At 46.0% G+C, this 14,912-nt stretch overlaps 1 protein-coding gene across 1 annotated transcript in view; it reads right to left on the reverse strand.

Moving 5' to 3' along the window:
* Positions 1–14,912, reverse strand: part of DOCK5 (dedicator of cytokinesis 5) — a gene marked incomplete at both ends in the record, with an annotated part of 62,222 nt that overhangs the window by 25,750 nt on the left and 21,560 nt on the right. The window contains 17 exons of the mRNA XM_084274004.1: positions 1,115–1,226; positions 1,894–2,028; positions 3,763–3,863; positions 4,836–4,925; positions 5,756–5,853; positions 6,650–6,842; positions 7,281–7,384; positions 7,844–7,916; positions 8,044–8,142; positions 8,505–8,629; positions 9,105–9,230; positions 9,765–9,907; positions 11,629–11,701; positions 12,360–12,489; positions 13,190–13,271; positions 13,923–14,080; positions 14,218–14,353. Coding sequence (XP_084130130.1) covers positions 1,115–1,226; positions 1,894–2,028; positions 3,763–3,863; positions 4,836–4,925; positions 5,756–5,853; positions 6,650–6,842; positions 7,281–7,384; positions 7,844–7,916; positions 8,044–8,142; positions 8,505–8,629; positions 9,105–9,230; positions 9,765–9,907; positions 11,629–11,701; positions 12,360–12,489; positions 13,190–13,271; positions 13,923–14,080; positions 14,218–14,353 — 1,978 coding nt within the window. The remainder of the gene's footprint in view (positions 1–1,114; positions 1,227–1,893; positions 2,029–3,762; positions 3,864–4,835; positions 4,926–5,755; positions 5,854–6,649; positions 6,843–7,280; positions 7,385–7,843; positions 7,917–8,043; positions 8,143–8,504; positions 8,630–9,104; positions 9,231–9,764; positions 9,908–11,628; positions 11,702–12,359; positions 12,490–13,189; positions 13,272–13,922; positions 14,081–14,217; positions 14,354–14,912) is intronic.

Consider the following 14,912-nt stretch of genomic DNA (forward strand, 5'->3'; position numbering starts at 1 on the left):
GGAAGACACGTGGAAGCGGAGGCAGACTGACTGGCTCGTTCGGTCTAAAAGGGTGCAAAGTCTCAACAACAATGTCCACAGCGCCCATGGTATCTCCTGTTCTCATCAGAGCAAAGATGCAGCCACCAGAACTGGTTTCAGATCCAACTTATGCATCCAAAGAGCCTCCAGCAGCCACATGTCTGCAGCACAGAGGGAAGAGGTGAAGGAGGAAGGACTCACAGCCAAATCCTTGAGTTTCTGCAAGCACCCTGCAGTTACAGGGGGCATACTCCTCACTGCCTGACATGAGAAGCACCAGTGAGTTAACTGACTCAGTGTTACCCACATTTCAGCATGTCCAGGTACACCATAAGAAGTTACCTAGGTGCCAGCATGGGTTTCATAAACACAGCAGAGACAGATAGATAAAATGATCATTAAAGGTGTCCTGGATGTTCCATGGCCACTGCCAGCAGGCACTGTGACTGCATGAGAAGCAAAGTTGGGCTTTAAACCACCCAAGTACTAAATAAACATTCAGAATCAATCTCTCCTTCAAAGACAGAAAAGCACATTGTCTAGAAGAACTGAAATAAAGAAAGCCATCTGAAGGCTTTGCTGCCTTTAGCAATTGTGTAGCCTCAGTGCACGGCTGATCCACTCCTCAGAGCATAAACACGAGGTTCATCACCTAGTTGACATAAGAAAAACAAGCAAATACAAAACCCACAATCCATTTGGAAACCATTTGGTTTTTTCATGACTTTCATTCCCAGCATTACATCTACACTAGCAGTGGGTTACCATTTCTATGTCCAGTGCCCTCAATGTTGATGTCACAGGTTGATGTGCTTCCCCCAGTGCAGCAGATCCCACGTTTGCTGGTTGTTAGCTTTCACCCTAGCAGGTGCTGAAAGGTTTTCAGCAAAGCAGCAGCTCTCTCTATCTGATAAACTTTGGGGTTTAATCATTCCTTTCCTGCCACACACAGGTCATGAGAACAGGTGGTGTGACTCATCTGAATGGGTTTTATGCGCGCCAACACTCATCCTCCTCTCTTCTCCCACCTCCATCCCAACAGCATCAGTTGATCTAATAAAAGGTATTACCTCTCCCTGCTAATTACACATACCTTAATCTTGACAGCCTCCTCTAAAGGCCGGTCCATGAGGACATTGAAGGAGAGGAACAGCTTGCGTATTGAGTCATTAAATTCGTCCCCATCTTCACTTTTCCCATAAAACCTACAAAGAACAGAGAGAGCCAGCCATACACATAAATCCAGGCTAACAGCTGAAACATGATTCCCATAGAACAACATCTTGATGCAATCTCCTTCTACAGAGACACCGATGTACACCATGGGATTGGGCAGTAATTTCCTGTGAAGCCTGTTACAGGGAAAAGCTGCCCTTTTCCAACTGCCATCACACCACATTCTGCTTGGGTTCCAAGGACCAAACAGCTCACACTGTCTTACACAGAAAAGCCAGAATGAACACAGGGAAAGGATTCCAAACATTCACTGTAAATCTCTGAAAGCATGTTCTGAGGCTACAGTAAACCTGCTGCCATTAACCATACACTAACTGGACAAGGTGTCACCCTCACCTCACTCAAGTGACCATGTGTGCACTGGTCTCTCAAAGCTGGTACAAGGAACTTAGCCCAGGTCTTCACTTTTTTACTAACTACCATACACTGCTTACACCATGATACAGGTGACTAAAAGGATCCTCCTCTTCAGGGATTTCAATTTTTACTCAACTCCAGATGCAGACAAGAAAAATATCCTTAATAATTCAAGGAGAGAAGGTATGCTGAAGAATATCCCCTCCAGAGGTGTCGAGTGGAAGGAACTGCATTGACATCCAAAGGGAGGCCTAAGGACAGCAGTGACCTTGGTCTCACCTGAGGTACAATATTCGTGACTGGACGATGAATCGGAACAGGTACTTCAAGGCTTTCAGAGCAGCAAACAGCAGCTCTGTCTTGCTGGAGTCGTCAGCATTTCCCACATAACAGTTCAACACTTTGGTGAGTTTCCTTTGGAAATAAAACAAACAAAAAAAAAGAATAAATATAGACACAGCTGAGTTTCTGTGTAAGTTTAACTTCCTTATTTCAGAGAGGAACTACAGTCATGAACAGGTAACAGGCGTTCCTCTTCACAGCCTATTCCCCTCCAAAATACTTAGTGAAGTCAACAAGTTTATCTACAAATTCTTGATCCGTTTTTCTTTCTCTCTCAGGTGAAGTGTTCAGGAAGCTGGAAAACCCAGAGCTACCCAAAGTGGCCTGACACCTTCCCCAGGTGCCAGCACTGCTGACCACAGAGCACAAAGTTCTTCGGAAGCAACACTCACTGAGAGCCTCAAGAACCGTGCACAGAAGGTGCACAAACACGTGCTGAGTGTTTGCTATCCAGTCTCTGCCAACTCAGAAGATGAAGGTCTTCTGCAAGTGGTACAGCAGCTAAGAGCCAGGCAAATTCCTCTAAGATAAACCATAAAATCCTCTTCTATTAAATACCTCTCAGCACCCAAAGCAGCGTGTGTAGGACAGCTTTGCTCACTCTGTTTGCAACACTATCAGCATCCAATTCCCTCTTCAAACTCTGGCAGGCAGAGCATGTGAAGGGCACTATCTAATGTCACTGCCCAGTTGGCACTGCACAGACACAGCACTGTCACACTGAACTGGAAATAAAGGCCAGGGACCAACAGACCCACATACAGCGTGCTCACTAACCAGATAAGGTTTATCTGTAGTGAAGAGAAGGAAAGAGTGATGCATCTTCCACAGGTTAGAGGAAATTGTTCCCTTGCTGAACTCTTTTTAGGTCATGGCCCATCAAAAGAGGCTGACTGACCTTGGGGTTGGGGGGTGCAGGACCTTGACTGGTAAGTCAAAAGATGTGGGTGGCTTCCTGGCTTCTCCACCAGCTGTAGCACTTCAACACACCCCTCGTTCTTAAGCACAGAAAGTCAACAGGTTGACCAAAAGGACTACATTTTCACAGGTACCTGAATAAATTCTGCACATCAGCTTTTTCCCTTCCAACAACTAACAGCTGTGACTGAATGTTTTAGAACTACTTTGGGTCCCAAAGGTATAAACACTCCAGGGAAACAGAATTGCTCCCACTGTCCATACCCACAGGCAGAAGTGGGAAGAACTGCAAATTTCTTCCAAACAAATGATGTGAGATGCTCTCTGTGTGAGAGAGTTTCAGTGTCTAAGCACAACTTCATGTAATCTGCAGACTGAAACCCAACCCTGACACTGAGTCTTGTTCTGAAGCCTGTGACCTCCCCACCTGCCTGTGTGGACACCACACTTATCTCTGCTACCATCCACCACAACCTCCTCGATGATTTCAGCCACCTATGGTTCTGCTTCCTGTGACCACCCCCACACAAACCCCTAGGGCTAGAGCACACAGCATACAGACTATTTCAAACTTTATTCTGCTCAAAGTAGTTTTGGGGTGTGACAGGTTCAAAAAGTTGATGGAGATAGGGGCAGGACAGCTCCATGAGCAGCATTACCTATCAGACCAGATCTCTTATGAATTCGTGTTCCTTCACCTCCCAACCCCCTCTTACAACAGAACCATTTTAGAGGGCAGAGAGAGTAATTACAGGGTTTCTCTGTCCTAAAAGCAGAGCAGAACAGGGCAGACACTGGTCTGTGCTGCCCCTGTCAACGTTAGCATGGTTTACCTAAAGTACCAGGGTCAGAATGCCAGCCTGTGGGCCCGTGGTTACCAATACTTACACATATGCCAGGGTTGCACTGAAGTGCTTGTAAATATATGTTTCAAGTACAGGGTTGAAATGCTGGAACTTGATGTCTCCAATCAAAGAAATAATAAACACCTGCCAAAGATTGAAAAGGAAACAGATGTACAGAGCCACACAACCTCTAACTTCAGCACAACAGCCTCTAATTGCATGTCATTTATCTTGCTGGGTCATAGGTTTTGTTTGTTTGTTTTTCTGATGGCAGGAATGCTACAGATAGTGTTATTCTTATTTTAACAGTGATTAAATGCTCTGGTACAGGTGGCTACGTCATTGCTCAGAGGGAATCTAGGTCACACAGCAACATTTGGATAGAAAATCTTAAGAGATAAAAGCTCCTCAAAGCAACAGCACTGATCGTAATGGGTTTGTGTGTCAAGGTTTTGGTAGCTGGTGGTGAAGAGCTCGGTGAGGCAGCCTGTCTCCCCACAGCCCATGGAGGAGGATGAGGAGCAGAGATTACCCTGCAGCCCTTGGGATGAGAAGCCCATGCCAGAGGTTTGCTGGGGATATCTGTGACCCATGGGGGACTGTGCTGGAGAAGTCCTGCACCTTATGGAAGGGACCCAAGCTGGGGCAGTTTGTGAAGAACTGCAGCCCCCATGGAAAGGGCTCACAGAGCTGCTGAAGACTGCTTATCAAAGCCAAGAAGTGATGCTTTTGGAGCTAGAATTGAGATTCTGATGATTTATACTCATACTCAACAGCCCTGTTACTCCAGAGCCAGGACATTCTGTACTCCCACATTCACTCCTCCAACCCATCTCAGCTGGATACATCAGACCTCCCATTTCTTCCCAAACAGGTTTGTTGACCAGCATTGAGCACACAGCTTTGTTACCACACAGAACACCAGAGCCACTGCCTTTCATACACACACCTCCCCAAAGATGTAGAAAACTCCTTCTGAGGTCTTTTACTCAGTGTTTCAATGTAATTTATTTCTCAGAGCAAAACATCACTCACTCATCTAAAGGAAGCACCAGGAACAGGCTGAAAACGCGGCTGAAGAACAAACATTCTGAACCCACTACCAGACTCACTCACCAGGGCATCAAACACGAGGAAGTCGTAGGTTTCGTTCTCTGACATTTCCATCATGATGTTGAACAGTGCATCCAGGGTGTCCTGCAGAAACTGGAGAGGGTGGAAAAGCAACAGTGAGAGGGTGGGAAAGGTCTGCTACTTCTGGAAGAGCCTGCTCTTTGTGATCGATTTCCCCTGCCAGTCCAGCCCAGCTGAACTGTAAAAGCTGTACATGAAAGAGCATTTACAAAGGCATCTTGGTTCTGTACTCACTCAAGGGATTGTTGTGGTCATGTTATTCTCCCTCACTATAGCTTGGAGGATCTTTTCTTACTGGCTCTGAATGTCCCACTTTCTTTTCTGTTCTATCAGCTTTTTATCTAGCAAAAGACCTACTGAATACACTTAATTCTGTCCACACAAGCCTGCACTGCACCAAACCAAGCACATTCAGTGCACTAAGGCATGACATTTTGCATCAAGACTGGTTTGAGGGGACAACACAGTTACTGTAGTTGTTCCCAAAAGATCCCCATGTGGAGCCACAGGAAGTCTTCCCTCCTAAATCCTTCAGCAGACTATTTTCTGTGGTACTTCCACACTCTTCAGGTTGATTACCCAAGGTACTTTTGACAATCAGCTCTTTGGGCCTTTTCTGCACTCTGTTCCTAGACACAGAGCAAGTCCCTACACCCAAAGGGCCCAGAGCCACTACTGAAAATTAACAGTCAGGTTTGGAATGTGTCTTCTAAGGACACAGGGGAAAATGGAGTCAGCACTCTCTCCCTGATCCTGGCAACACTTAACTGCAGTAATGCTGGGGAATTCCACTACTGAGAGCTCTCCTAGCCTAGAGAGACCTTCTGAGTACACCACAATTGCAATCCTTCAAGGTCAACATCAAGCAGGAAAGTGTTTACATAACAAACCTCTATGCATACCTTCACAATCTCTCCTCCTTCCACCTCCATCAGCTTCCTCAGGTTGTGAGCTATGTTCTGGGAGTTAGAGCGCCAGTTCAGCAGACCCAGCAGGTCAACTAGCAAGGACAGAGCATCAGCAATTAGAAACAGACTACACCACCACAGCTGACTTAATGGCTGCAGAGCAGTACAGATCAAGCACCAGAGGTTATTTTTAGCATCAGCTTACAAGGAAAAGTCACAGTGATGTATGGAATATTACCTTGAGATGGTTCTTTTGTCTTGGCAAGAAAGGTAAGCCTTGCTATAAATGGAAACCTTGGTGTAATTTGATCATGCAAGGCATTTGGTAGACAGTCTTGCAGGCTTCTTGTTCACTCAAGACCTCTTGAGCGAGGAATTTTATCAGAGGGCGTGACTTTCCTTACTAATGCTTTAGAGCAGCCTCTTGGAGATGGCTCTTAAAGCTACAATTGAAACCCCTTGTATAAATTACAGGGAGTTGGAGAGCTGGTTATCACAATTCTGTGGCAGCCCAGGACCTCAAACTACAGTTGGGGCCTTCAAAGGAGCTTAGCAGGTTTCACACACGCCTTCCATGTTAATGAAGCATGTAGGTACCATCTCTGTGCCGTTTCTATACACCCTGACACACCTGTTGGATTTAACATTGGTGGTTTGGAAACAAATACTTGTGTGCCACAGTCTCCAGTGGCTTCCAAACATCTTGGCAGCTAGTACAGGCAACATGGTGACAACAATGCTGGGACTAGGCTGCACTAACATGGGAAACAGCAGGAATAAAGCTAAGGCACTGTGCCCACACATGCTGCAACACCAGAGACCTGCACAAAGCACCCTCTTCACCTCAGATACACAGCACATTGCTGCCAGGCTGCGAGTGGGACTCACCATTCTGGGTAAGTTTGGTGGAGCAGATCAATGTGGCAATCTGGAAGCTGTCTTTTGTACTGTCCTTAGTGGGTGTGAAGTTGGTGAGGTGGTGCAGGTTCTTTCCTGAGGGGGCCTCCTTCTCCTCCACCTCCGTTTTGGTACAAGGCAGAGTTAAATAGCACTTGGCATCTTCCATTTTCTTGTTGTCACCCTGTCAATCAAGCAGAGCAAGACAAGGGTTATTTCACAGGGAGCACATCTCAACTTCCTCCTTGCAGTTCTCATCCGTAGACACACTTGAAGACAGGGACAGCCAGGGAGGGCTGTAAACACCTCTTCACATCTATAGCTGCTTACTCACGTTGTCTGTTTGAGCCTCTAACTTTAAGGAGCAGCAGCTGCCCACACTGCCCATGAACTGGCCTTTCAGAGTGATTCAAGCCTCAGACTTGGGGAGGATTTCCCACACACTCTGTGGCTCTGCTGCAATGCATTAGCTGTTCCCTCTTCCTGTGATTGAAAGCACCAGGTCTGCTCTCCCCCCACACCCCTACCCTCCAAAGCAGGGTGACTGCTGCACACTGCCCAGGTGACTGATGTCAGAGACAGGTACTCTATTCAGGTACCTACAAGGATGTACCAAACTCACCTTATAAACAATCAAATTGTGCTTGCCATCTTGCAGGGTTGTTCCATCTGCATTCATCAGCTTCACAAAGCCCACGCCAAAAGCTCTCTCAGACTTATCCCTAGCTGCAGACAAAAAGCTGCATTAGGAATTACCTCTGTTATGCCCATACCACCCATAATGCAGCTCTCTAATTACACACAGCTTCTTTAATGGCATCACACCCCACCACGATGGAACTAGCAAACTCTGTGAGAAAGAGCTCCCTTCCCTCCTCATCTCAAGGCACTTAGTAGGTATCTGCAGCTACACAGAAATACCTTCTGTCTGAAGCAACTCCTGCCACACAATTTTAGGGGATACCTCTGCTGCTAGATGGACATGTGTAACTGTACAGATATTTAGGTTGGGATTTTGGAAATCTGCTGGTGAGGTAAGGATGTGGCAGTATGTCACTGCACCTCCCAGGTACCTTGAAAGAGTTTTTTTTGAGAGACTTTCAAGGGCTGCACCTTTGGTGGATGCTCAGCAACTCTCAGTGACAGCAGGGAGAGCCCAGCACTGCTGGATGATCTGGTACTTACACTCCTGTGACGACCGATGTCGGAAGGTGAATCTCAGATGGCAACGACTGACTTCTTCTATGGCAATGGACACCTGCACATGGAAACACAGTGGACATGCAGCACCACCCTCTACCTCCAGTCAATTTACAGGACATGGTTACCAATGCACCCACTGAGTTTAAGTGAGTTCCAAAAGCAAGACTGAATCACTCTCTTACCTTCACAGTTTCGTACCAGTAAGGCTGCTTGACTTGGTAATAAACAACAGACTTGTATTCGGAGACACCTTCGTAACCCGCCCCAGGATGGATAGCTTTCTTTGGACAGGAAGACAAGGGGAGGAGGGAGAAAGGGAAGGTAAGGTCAAGGAGGAAAGCAAAACCTATCTTCAGTCTGCAATTTTCAAAGCATGTCAGAGTTACTCAGAGTCTACGTATGCTTTGTAGGGAACACAATGTGTGTCACTCCTTTGAAAGCTGTACAGAATCTTTAAAGATCTGCTCACATCTCTTAGTAATGTAAAAAACTCATCTATTGGGGAGTATTCCATTCTGGTCACTGAGATCACCTATAACCTCTCCTCAGTGCCACACAGTCCTTGTGTACGGTCGATAAACAGGATCATCTGCACAAGAGCTTTCACCGAGCAGCCTGTGACCTTCCACAAAGGCCATCGTACCTCTTGGAGATTTCCATCTTCATCATGTACAGACATGGTGACCTCCACGTTCTTGGGAGTCTTTTTCTTCCCCTTGTCAAACTCCCCTTGTATCAGGGTGACATAGATGTCGTTTCGAACATCGCCTGAAACGCACAGCACTTGATGAGTGGTTTTCCTCCCACAGGTTAACATTCAACATCCCTGGGTACCACCTTATCCTTACCTCCTTCTTAGCCTTTATTGACACCAGCTAATTAACGACACCCAGCATCACATCATTTCAGCTTCTCAAATAATACAGAATCTTTTCAAGTGTATTATTGTCCTTTTTGTAAGCTTGTGTCTTAGTGTAACTTTTTAAATGCAATGAGCTCTCCAGGGCTCAGTCCTCTCTGAATGGATTAAATGGAGCAGGAGCAAATCTACAGCCAGCAAAAATGTCTCTGGCTAAACAGAGGTTTTCTTCCAAAAAGTACACACACTCCCATTTTCAGTGTAAGAAAGGAAGCTTATGCTTTCAATTCCTTGTCAAAAATAAGAGACCCATTGACAGCAGCAATTCTATCACTTCTTCTGGCTCTCCCACTCCACAGACGTGCAGGGGCATACGGGACCTACCAGGAAGGATTATCTCAGGGAATCCCATTTTACGAGCCACAGCAGTTGATCTGTCTACAAGGTGGGAAAAATCCTTTTGAACCTGTGCTAGGTCACCAGGAAGCAGCTTCAGTGAGACCCAAAGACCTAAGAAAAGAAAGGTAATGCTTTTTTACTGAAAAAAACCCCCTAAAAATACTAAAAAATATTTAAGCTTATGTTTAACAAAAAAAAGTTTGTTCTTGTGATCTTCATGTAACAATAGCTTAAAATACCCCAAGCTGGTTCCCTAATGCTGAACAAGACAAGCAGATTCTATTAAGTAGCACAGAAGCTTTCCTGACTCAGGCTGTTTAAACCCAGCCCCATCCAGAACACACAATCAGCCACAGCCACTCAAGAGTATGTTAAAATAAACAGCTTTATCATCAAAATATTTTACTAGCAAATAAGTCATCAGCTGGAGACCTTCATTTCACACAAGTAAAAACAACTCCTGGCTTTATTTTTTTTAGCTGCCAGTGTACTGGGATGAGAACCACTACACAGACCACATGTCTGGCTCAGGGAAGGTAGCAAACTTGATCTCTGGACTTTCACAAACCATTTATTTTTCATTTAAGCAAAGGGAGCCCTTCCCACACCAGGTTTCTACACCAGCTTCTCCCCCAGCTGCTGTACCTTGCCCTTTATGATTCACTTCCTTTGCAGCGATGACTTTGTTGAAGACAGAAGTGAGAGGCTCATTTTCTCCAATCACATGGGAAGTTATCAGTGGGGACATGATTAGCTGTCGCTGTCTGATGTACGTTTCCATGGCAATCCTGGGGATAACAGCAACAGAAACCAGGAAGCAGACAGACTGACATCAAACACGTGCAAGAGCAGCTGACTGTTTTCCAAAGAAAAAAATTTAAAGGATTCCACAGGATTTATTTCCCCTCTTCACCTGCCCAAACCCAATGAAACACATTTACACTGTTACCCCAGGAGACACCTCACAGTGACAGCTCGTGCTTAGGATTGTTTCGCTTGGAGAGGAGGCTGAGGGGAGACCTGATCGCTCTCTACAGCTCCCTGGAAGGAGGGTGTAGGGAGGTGGGGGTTGGTCTTTTCTCCCAAGGAACTAGCAACATGACAAGAGGCAGCGAGGAGGTTTAGATTGGAGATCAGGACAAATGTCTTCCCTGAAAGGGTGGTCAGGCGTTGGACCAGGCTGCCCAGAGGGGTGGTGGAATCACCATCCCTGGAGGGGTTCAAACTGTGTAGCTGTGGCACTCCAGGGTTAGTTGACAGGGTGGTTTTGGGCTGGACATGATGATCTTAGAGGTCTTTTGCAGCCTTAAAGATTCAACAATACTATGGTAAGTAACCTAAAGACTCTATGACTCCATTTGTGCACACTGAAATAACAGCCTTCAGGACAACCACAAACACAGCCAGCTCTGCTTGGTTCTCATCTTCCAGCCACAGGCTGTGAGAACAAGCCCAGCTACTGACCACCACAGGAAGAGCTCAGCACACAGAGCCCTGTGCTCATCAGGTGAGCTGAGGCCTTTCTTCAGGTGGCCTCAGACCTTCCCCCCAAGAGACCTTGTAGATTAATTAGTGATAATAGGTTAAGATAATTTATGACTGCTGTGAGATCACACAAGTGATGAACCTATTCCCAGTGACAAACATGTCTATTGAGCTTTGGATCTTGAACCCAACCTCGCTCCTGCACCCACATGTGCCAAACAGCCTCCTCAGAGGCTGCCTGCCCACCCCTGCTCAGAAGAGGCAGCAGACTAACATTGTTCTGCAAAGGGAGAGACATCCTTCCCCCCAGCCTTTCAGGCCCTCAGGTATGGAGGGGGAAACAAACATCCACCTGATCTCCCCTGAACACATCTTTAATAATACAGGGCTGCCCCACACAGGTCGCTGTGTTTAAGACACTGACTGAGTCTGCCCAAACAAGCTCCAATTCAGTGCCTGTCTTGTGCCAAAAAAGCCAGCAATGGGAAAGCTGGCACAACACACAAGTGTCTAACACAGGAAACGCAAAGCACATCAGATCTGGAGCTTCTTTCCCAGAAAGAGGGAGAAACCCCTTTCCTATTGTCCTCAGATTTGCCCTTATGAGGTCACCTGGAAAAGTCAAGAGGCAGACAACACACCACAGTGACAAGGAGAGGTTTGTGCTCAGGTCCTCCTGAAAATCCTGCCTCTCAAACCCCTCATGGTTTTGAAGGTCATGTCTTCCAGACACCCCAACATTATGCTGCACTGTGCTGTTCTTTAGCTCATACCAATTTCAGCTGCATTGCCCAAACTCCCAAAGCAATGTAGCCTGTCATACAGACATGTAAATCACAGGGAACAAAAGCTTCAGAGGACTGACAAAAACCTTTTCCTTCAAAGAGCTGACTGCTGCCATAAGCCAATCTATTTGTGGAGACCTTGGTACGCTGCCAGGCTCCCATACAGCTTTGTCCTTCTCCAGAGGACAACTGCTTTAAATAAGCCAGCTACATGATGAACTCTGAAGTCTGGTACTTACTGCTGAAATGGAATAAAATGTTGCTTTTCCTCATCATCCACCTTTCCATGTATGATATCAGTTATGTCCATCACTGCAATGACACAAGTTTGTCACAGATTTGCCAAAGGACACAGAAAGCTGTTCTCTATCAGAATGGAAACAGCAGTTTCTTCTTTGGGGCCACTGGTGACAGTGACAGAGAGCACTGGTCAGCTCTTTAGAGAGCACCTTGTCACTGGCACACAAGTCAGCCCATGGGAGGGACTGCAAAGACATTCTCTGATAAAGCACTGCTGGGACTTGGGCATTTCAGGGCAAAGAAATTACAAATTTAAATGCTGATTAATTTAAATTGTTTCCTGACACAAATTTCAAGCCAGCCTCTTCACAGGACACTGCAGAAATTGGAGAGGAATTGGGTGTCTCATTCAACAAGGCTCCTTTAAAAACTCCCATCAGCCATGAGGAGCAAACCCCTCTTGGGTAAAGGTCTGAGAGGCCCATTGCAGGGACAGCAGTGCGTTATCTTTATGGTGGTGACAACACAAGCAGAGCACAGTAACAGTGCTACATCTTACACACAACCCTCACTGAAAGGCCCCAAAGGCGTGTGCTATGTGTAGCTCAGCATCCCCTTTCTGAAGCCAGAGATCCTGATGCCAGGTCAGTGGGCTTTGCTGACACCCACAGGCATTCCCCAATTCCCAGCCACCGCACCCGGGCTTCTCCGCAGGCTGAACCCCTCCTACCTGCCACACCGAAGGGCCTCCGGAGTCCACAGGTGTGTTTCTTCCCATCTTTCAGCTCCATGTGTCCCACCCGCACGATCTGACACACCAAGCTGATTTTGGGTTTGATTAGGTCAGAGCTGCTTAAGTCCTAGAAGTCAGTTACAATAAAGTTACATCCATCTGCTTTACGAACAGGAGAGGACAGAGAAAGACTGTTGTGTTAGACTGTACACATTTATACAGGGAGATTCTTCTTTGAACAGGTAAAACCAGTACTTTATGAGCCATGGGAAAAAAAACAAACCCCAACACACCCCAAAAACACTAGCAATTCCACACACAGCAATTTCTAAACATCCCATTACTCTCTGATAGCAGAGGGGAGAGTAAGTGATGTTAACTGCCAAAATACTAGATCCTCATGACAGGAAGCAGCAAAGGTGACACAAACAACTCCTTCCATGCACAGTTCTTTCATTAATGTCTTGTTGTGAAGAAGAGGAGGACCCACAAAGCAAGGAAGAATAGCTGTGGTCTCAAGCCTAGATCTGAGGTACAACAGCCTTCAACAGAGACGTGGCTAATGGGATTTTCAGGAGTGCATGGGCAAGCAACACCCACTGGCAGGACTGTTGCAGAATTATACACCCTGCTTTGGACTGACATATCAAATAAATACTGCAGAGGAGCATTCCTCTGAGGCTGCCTTTGAGATCTCAAGTGTCCACAAAGACACCCCAAAACACCACATGCCCCCATATGCTGGGTGGGGGGGAAGGAAAGAACCCAAAAGGCAGATGTTTGCAGCCTGGAGGAAGAATTTCCTGGATGTAAATATAACAACTTACAGTAAAAACTGCTTGTAGGTTATTTAGCTTCTCAATTTCTTTAGGCATCCCATTGCTGCCCCAACGAACCAGGTAATTTTCACTGCAAATGAAGGGGAAAAAAATAATTAAATAAATCTGCCCCTGATGTTCCCATTACCCAGACAAAGCTCAAAAATCATCTGATCTTTTAGAAATATTTGACAAATTCTGGCAAAATCTTCTATCCCAAAGGGATTCTGAGGCGACTCGTTTCAGTGAGTGCAGGCACCATGTGAACAGGTACTCTCAGTACACAACTCTGACCACACATCCACACCCAAAAACTCCAGCGATGCAGGCAGAGGGTGCCCAGCACATACATGCCTCTTGATAGAGCTCTTCCTATCTTCTCCTCATGGTACAAGATGCTCAACTCTTAGGTGTGAATTTGTGACAGCAACCATCAGGCATACACATGATTTAAGGGAAACAATATCTAACACACACATCAAGCCAACAGTAGGGAAATTTAAGAACAGAATGAGATAATTTATGATTTTGACTGATATATCACAGAAATGCCCCATTTTTAAGAAGGGGAGTGAATGGGCTCAGAACTTTGACTTCCTCTCTCATCTGAAATTAAATAATCTCCTTCCAAATCACCACTGGGGCAGCAAACAGCAGGCCTGAAAAACTTACCTGCTGGGTCTGCCCTTCTAAGCTCTGCTGGTTTCTTTGCAGTGATCGCCACGACGACAAGAACACCTACCTGATGAATTTGGAGAGATCAGGATCGTAGAGGCTCATCAGCAGCTCTGCATCTTCCCCAATGTTGCAGACAAAATTCTTGAAGTTTACATACAGGCTGTAGGTGTGTGTCGTGTTGAATATTGGCTGCCCTCGGAGGTCCAGATTCTGCTGGAGGGACTGCAAAGGAGAGTGCTCCCATTGGAAACAGACCAGCACAGTTCAGCTCTGCTGCCAACAACACCCCTGAGCTGGATGTACAAATACCCTGGGTACTAGTTACTCAAAGAGGACAAAGACAGTGACAGAAGACATACCTTTTCTTCCTGGATTCTATCATCAATCCTTTTGGATGCAGTTTCATGGGACTTGAAGAGAGAGATTGTGCTGGTTTCATCTGGGTCCAAGATGTTCCCATTGTCATCTCGCACCACCAGATCCAAACCTAGGATCCTGAGTAGCAGGCAAGGCACAAGGACAGAAGAAGCAATGTGCTATTTAAGAAGCAAAGGTGACTGAAAGAGCACAAACCACAAAATAAACTGTGACTGCACTAGGCAGCCAATGCACAACTCCACTCCTTGTAATTCCTGGTGTTCCTGTCCCCGAATCACAGAAGGTTTGAGCTTGGAGAAGACCTCTAAGAGCATCAAGTCCAACCATCTGTCCAACACCACACCAACTAAACCATGTCCTGGAGTGCCACAGCTATACAGTTTTTTGAACCTCCCCAGGGACGGTGACTCCAGCCCCTCTTATCACTCACCTCTCATTTTCCCATTAAAGGGAAAAATAATTAGTTAATTCTAACATGACATCATCTTTGTTCTAGCTTAAAGGTTTGTTGTGGATTTGGGGTTTGTTTTGGGTTTGTTTGGTTGGGTTTTATTTGGGGGGGGGGTGTTTAAGGTATCTATCAGGCTTATGGATTATGGCTAATTATTATTCTTTGCCACAAGCTTTCTTTCTAATTGACTTATTAAACCTGAATCAAGTCTGACAGGCAGATAAG

This window comes from Gallinula chloropus (assembly GCF_964237585.1).
Source record: "Gallinula chloropus genome assembly, chromosome: 21".
NCBI lineage: Eukaryota > Metazoa > Chordata > Aves > Gruiformes > Rallidae > Gallinula > Gallinula chloropus.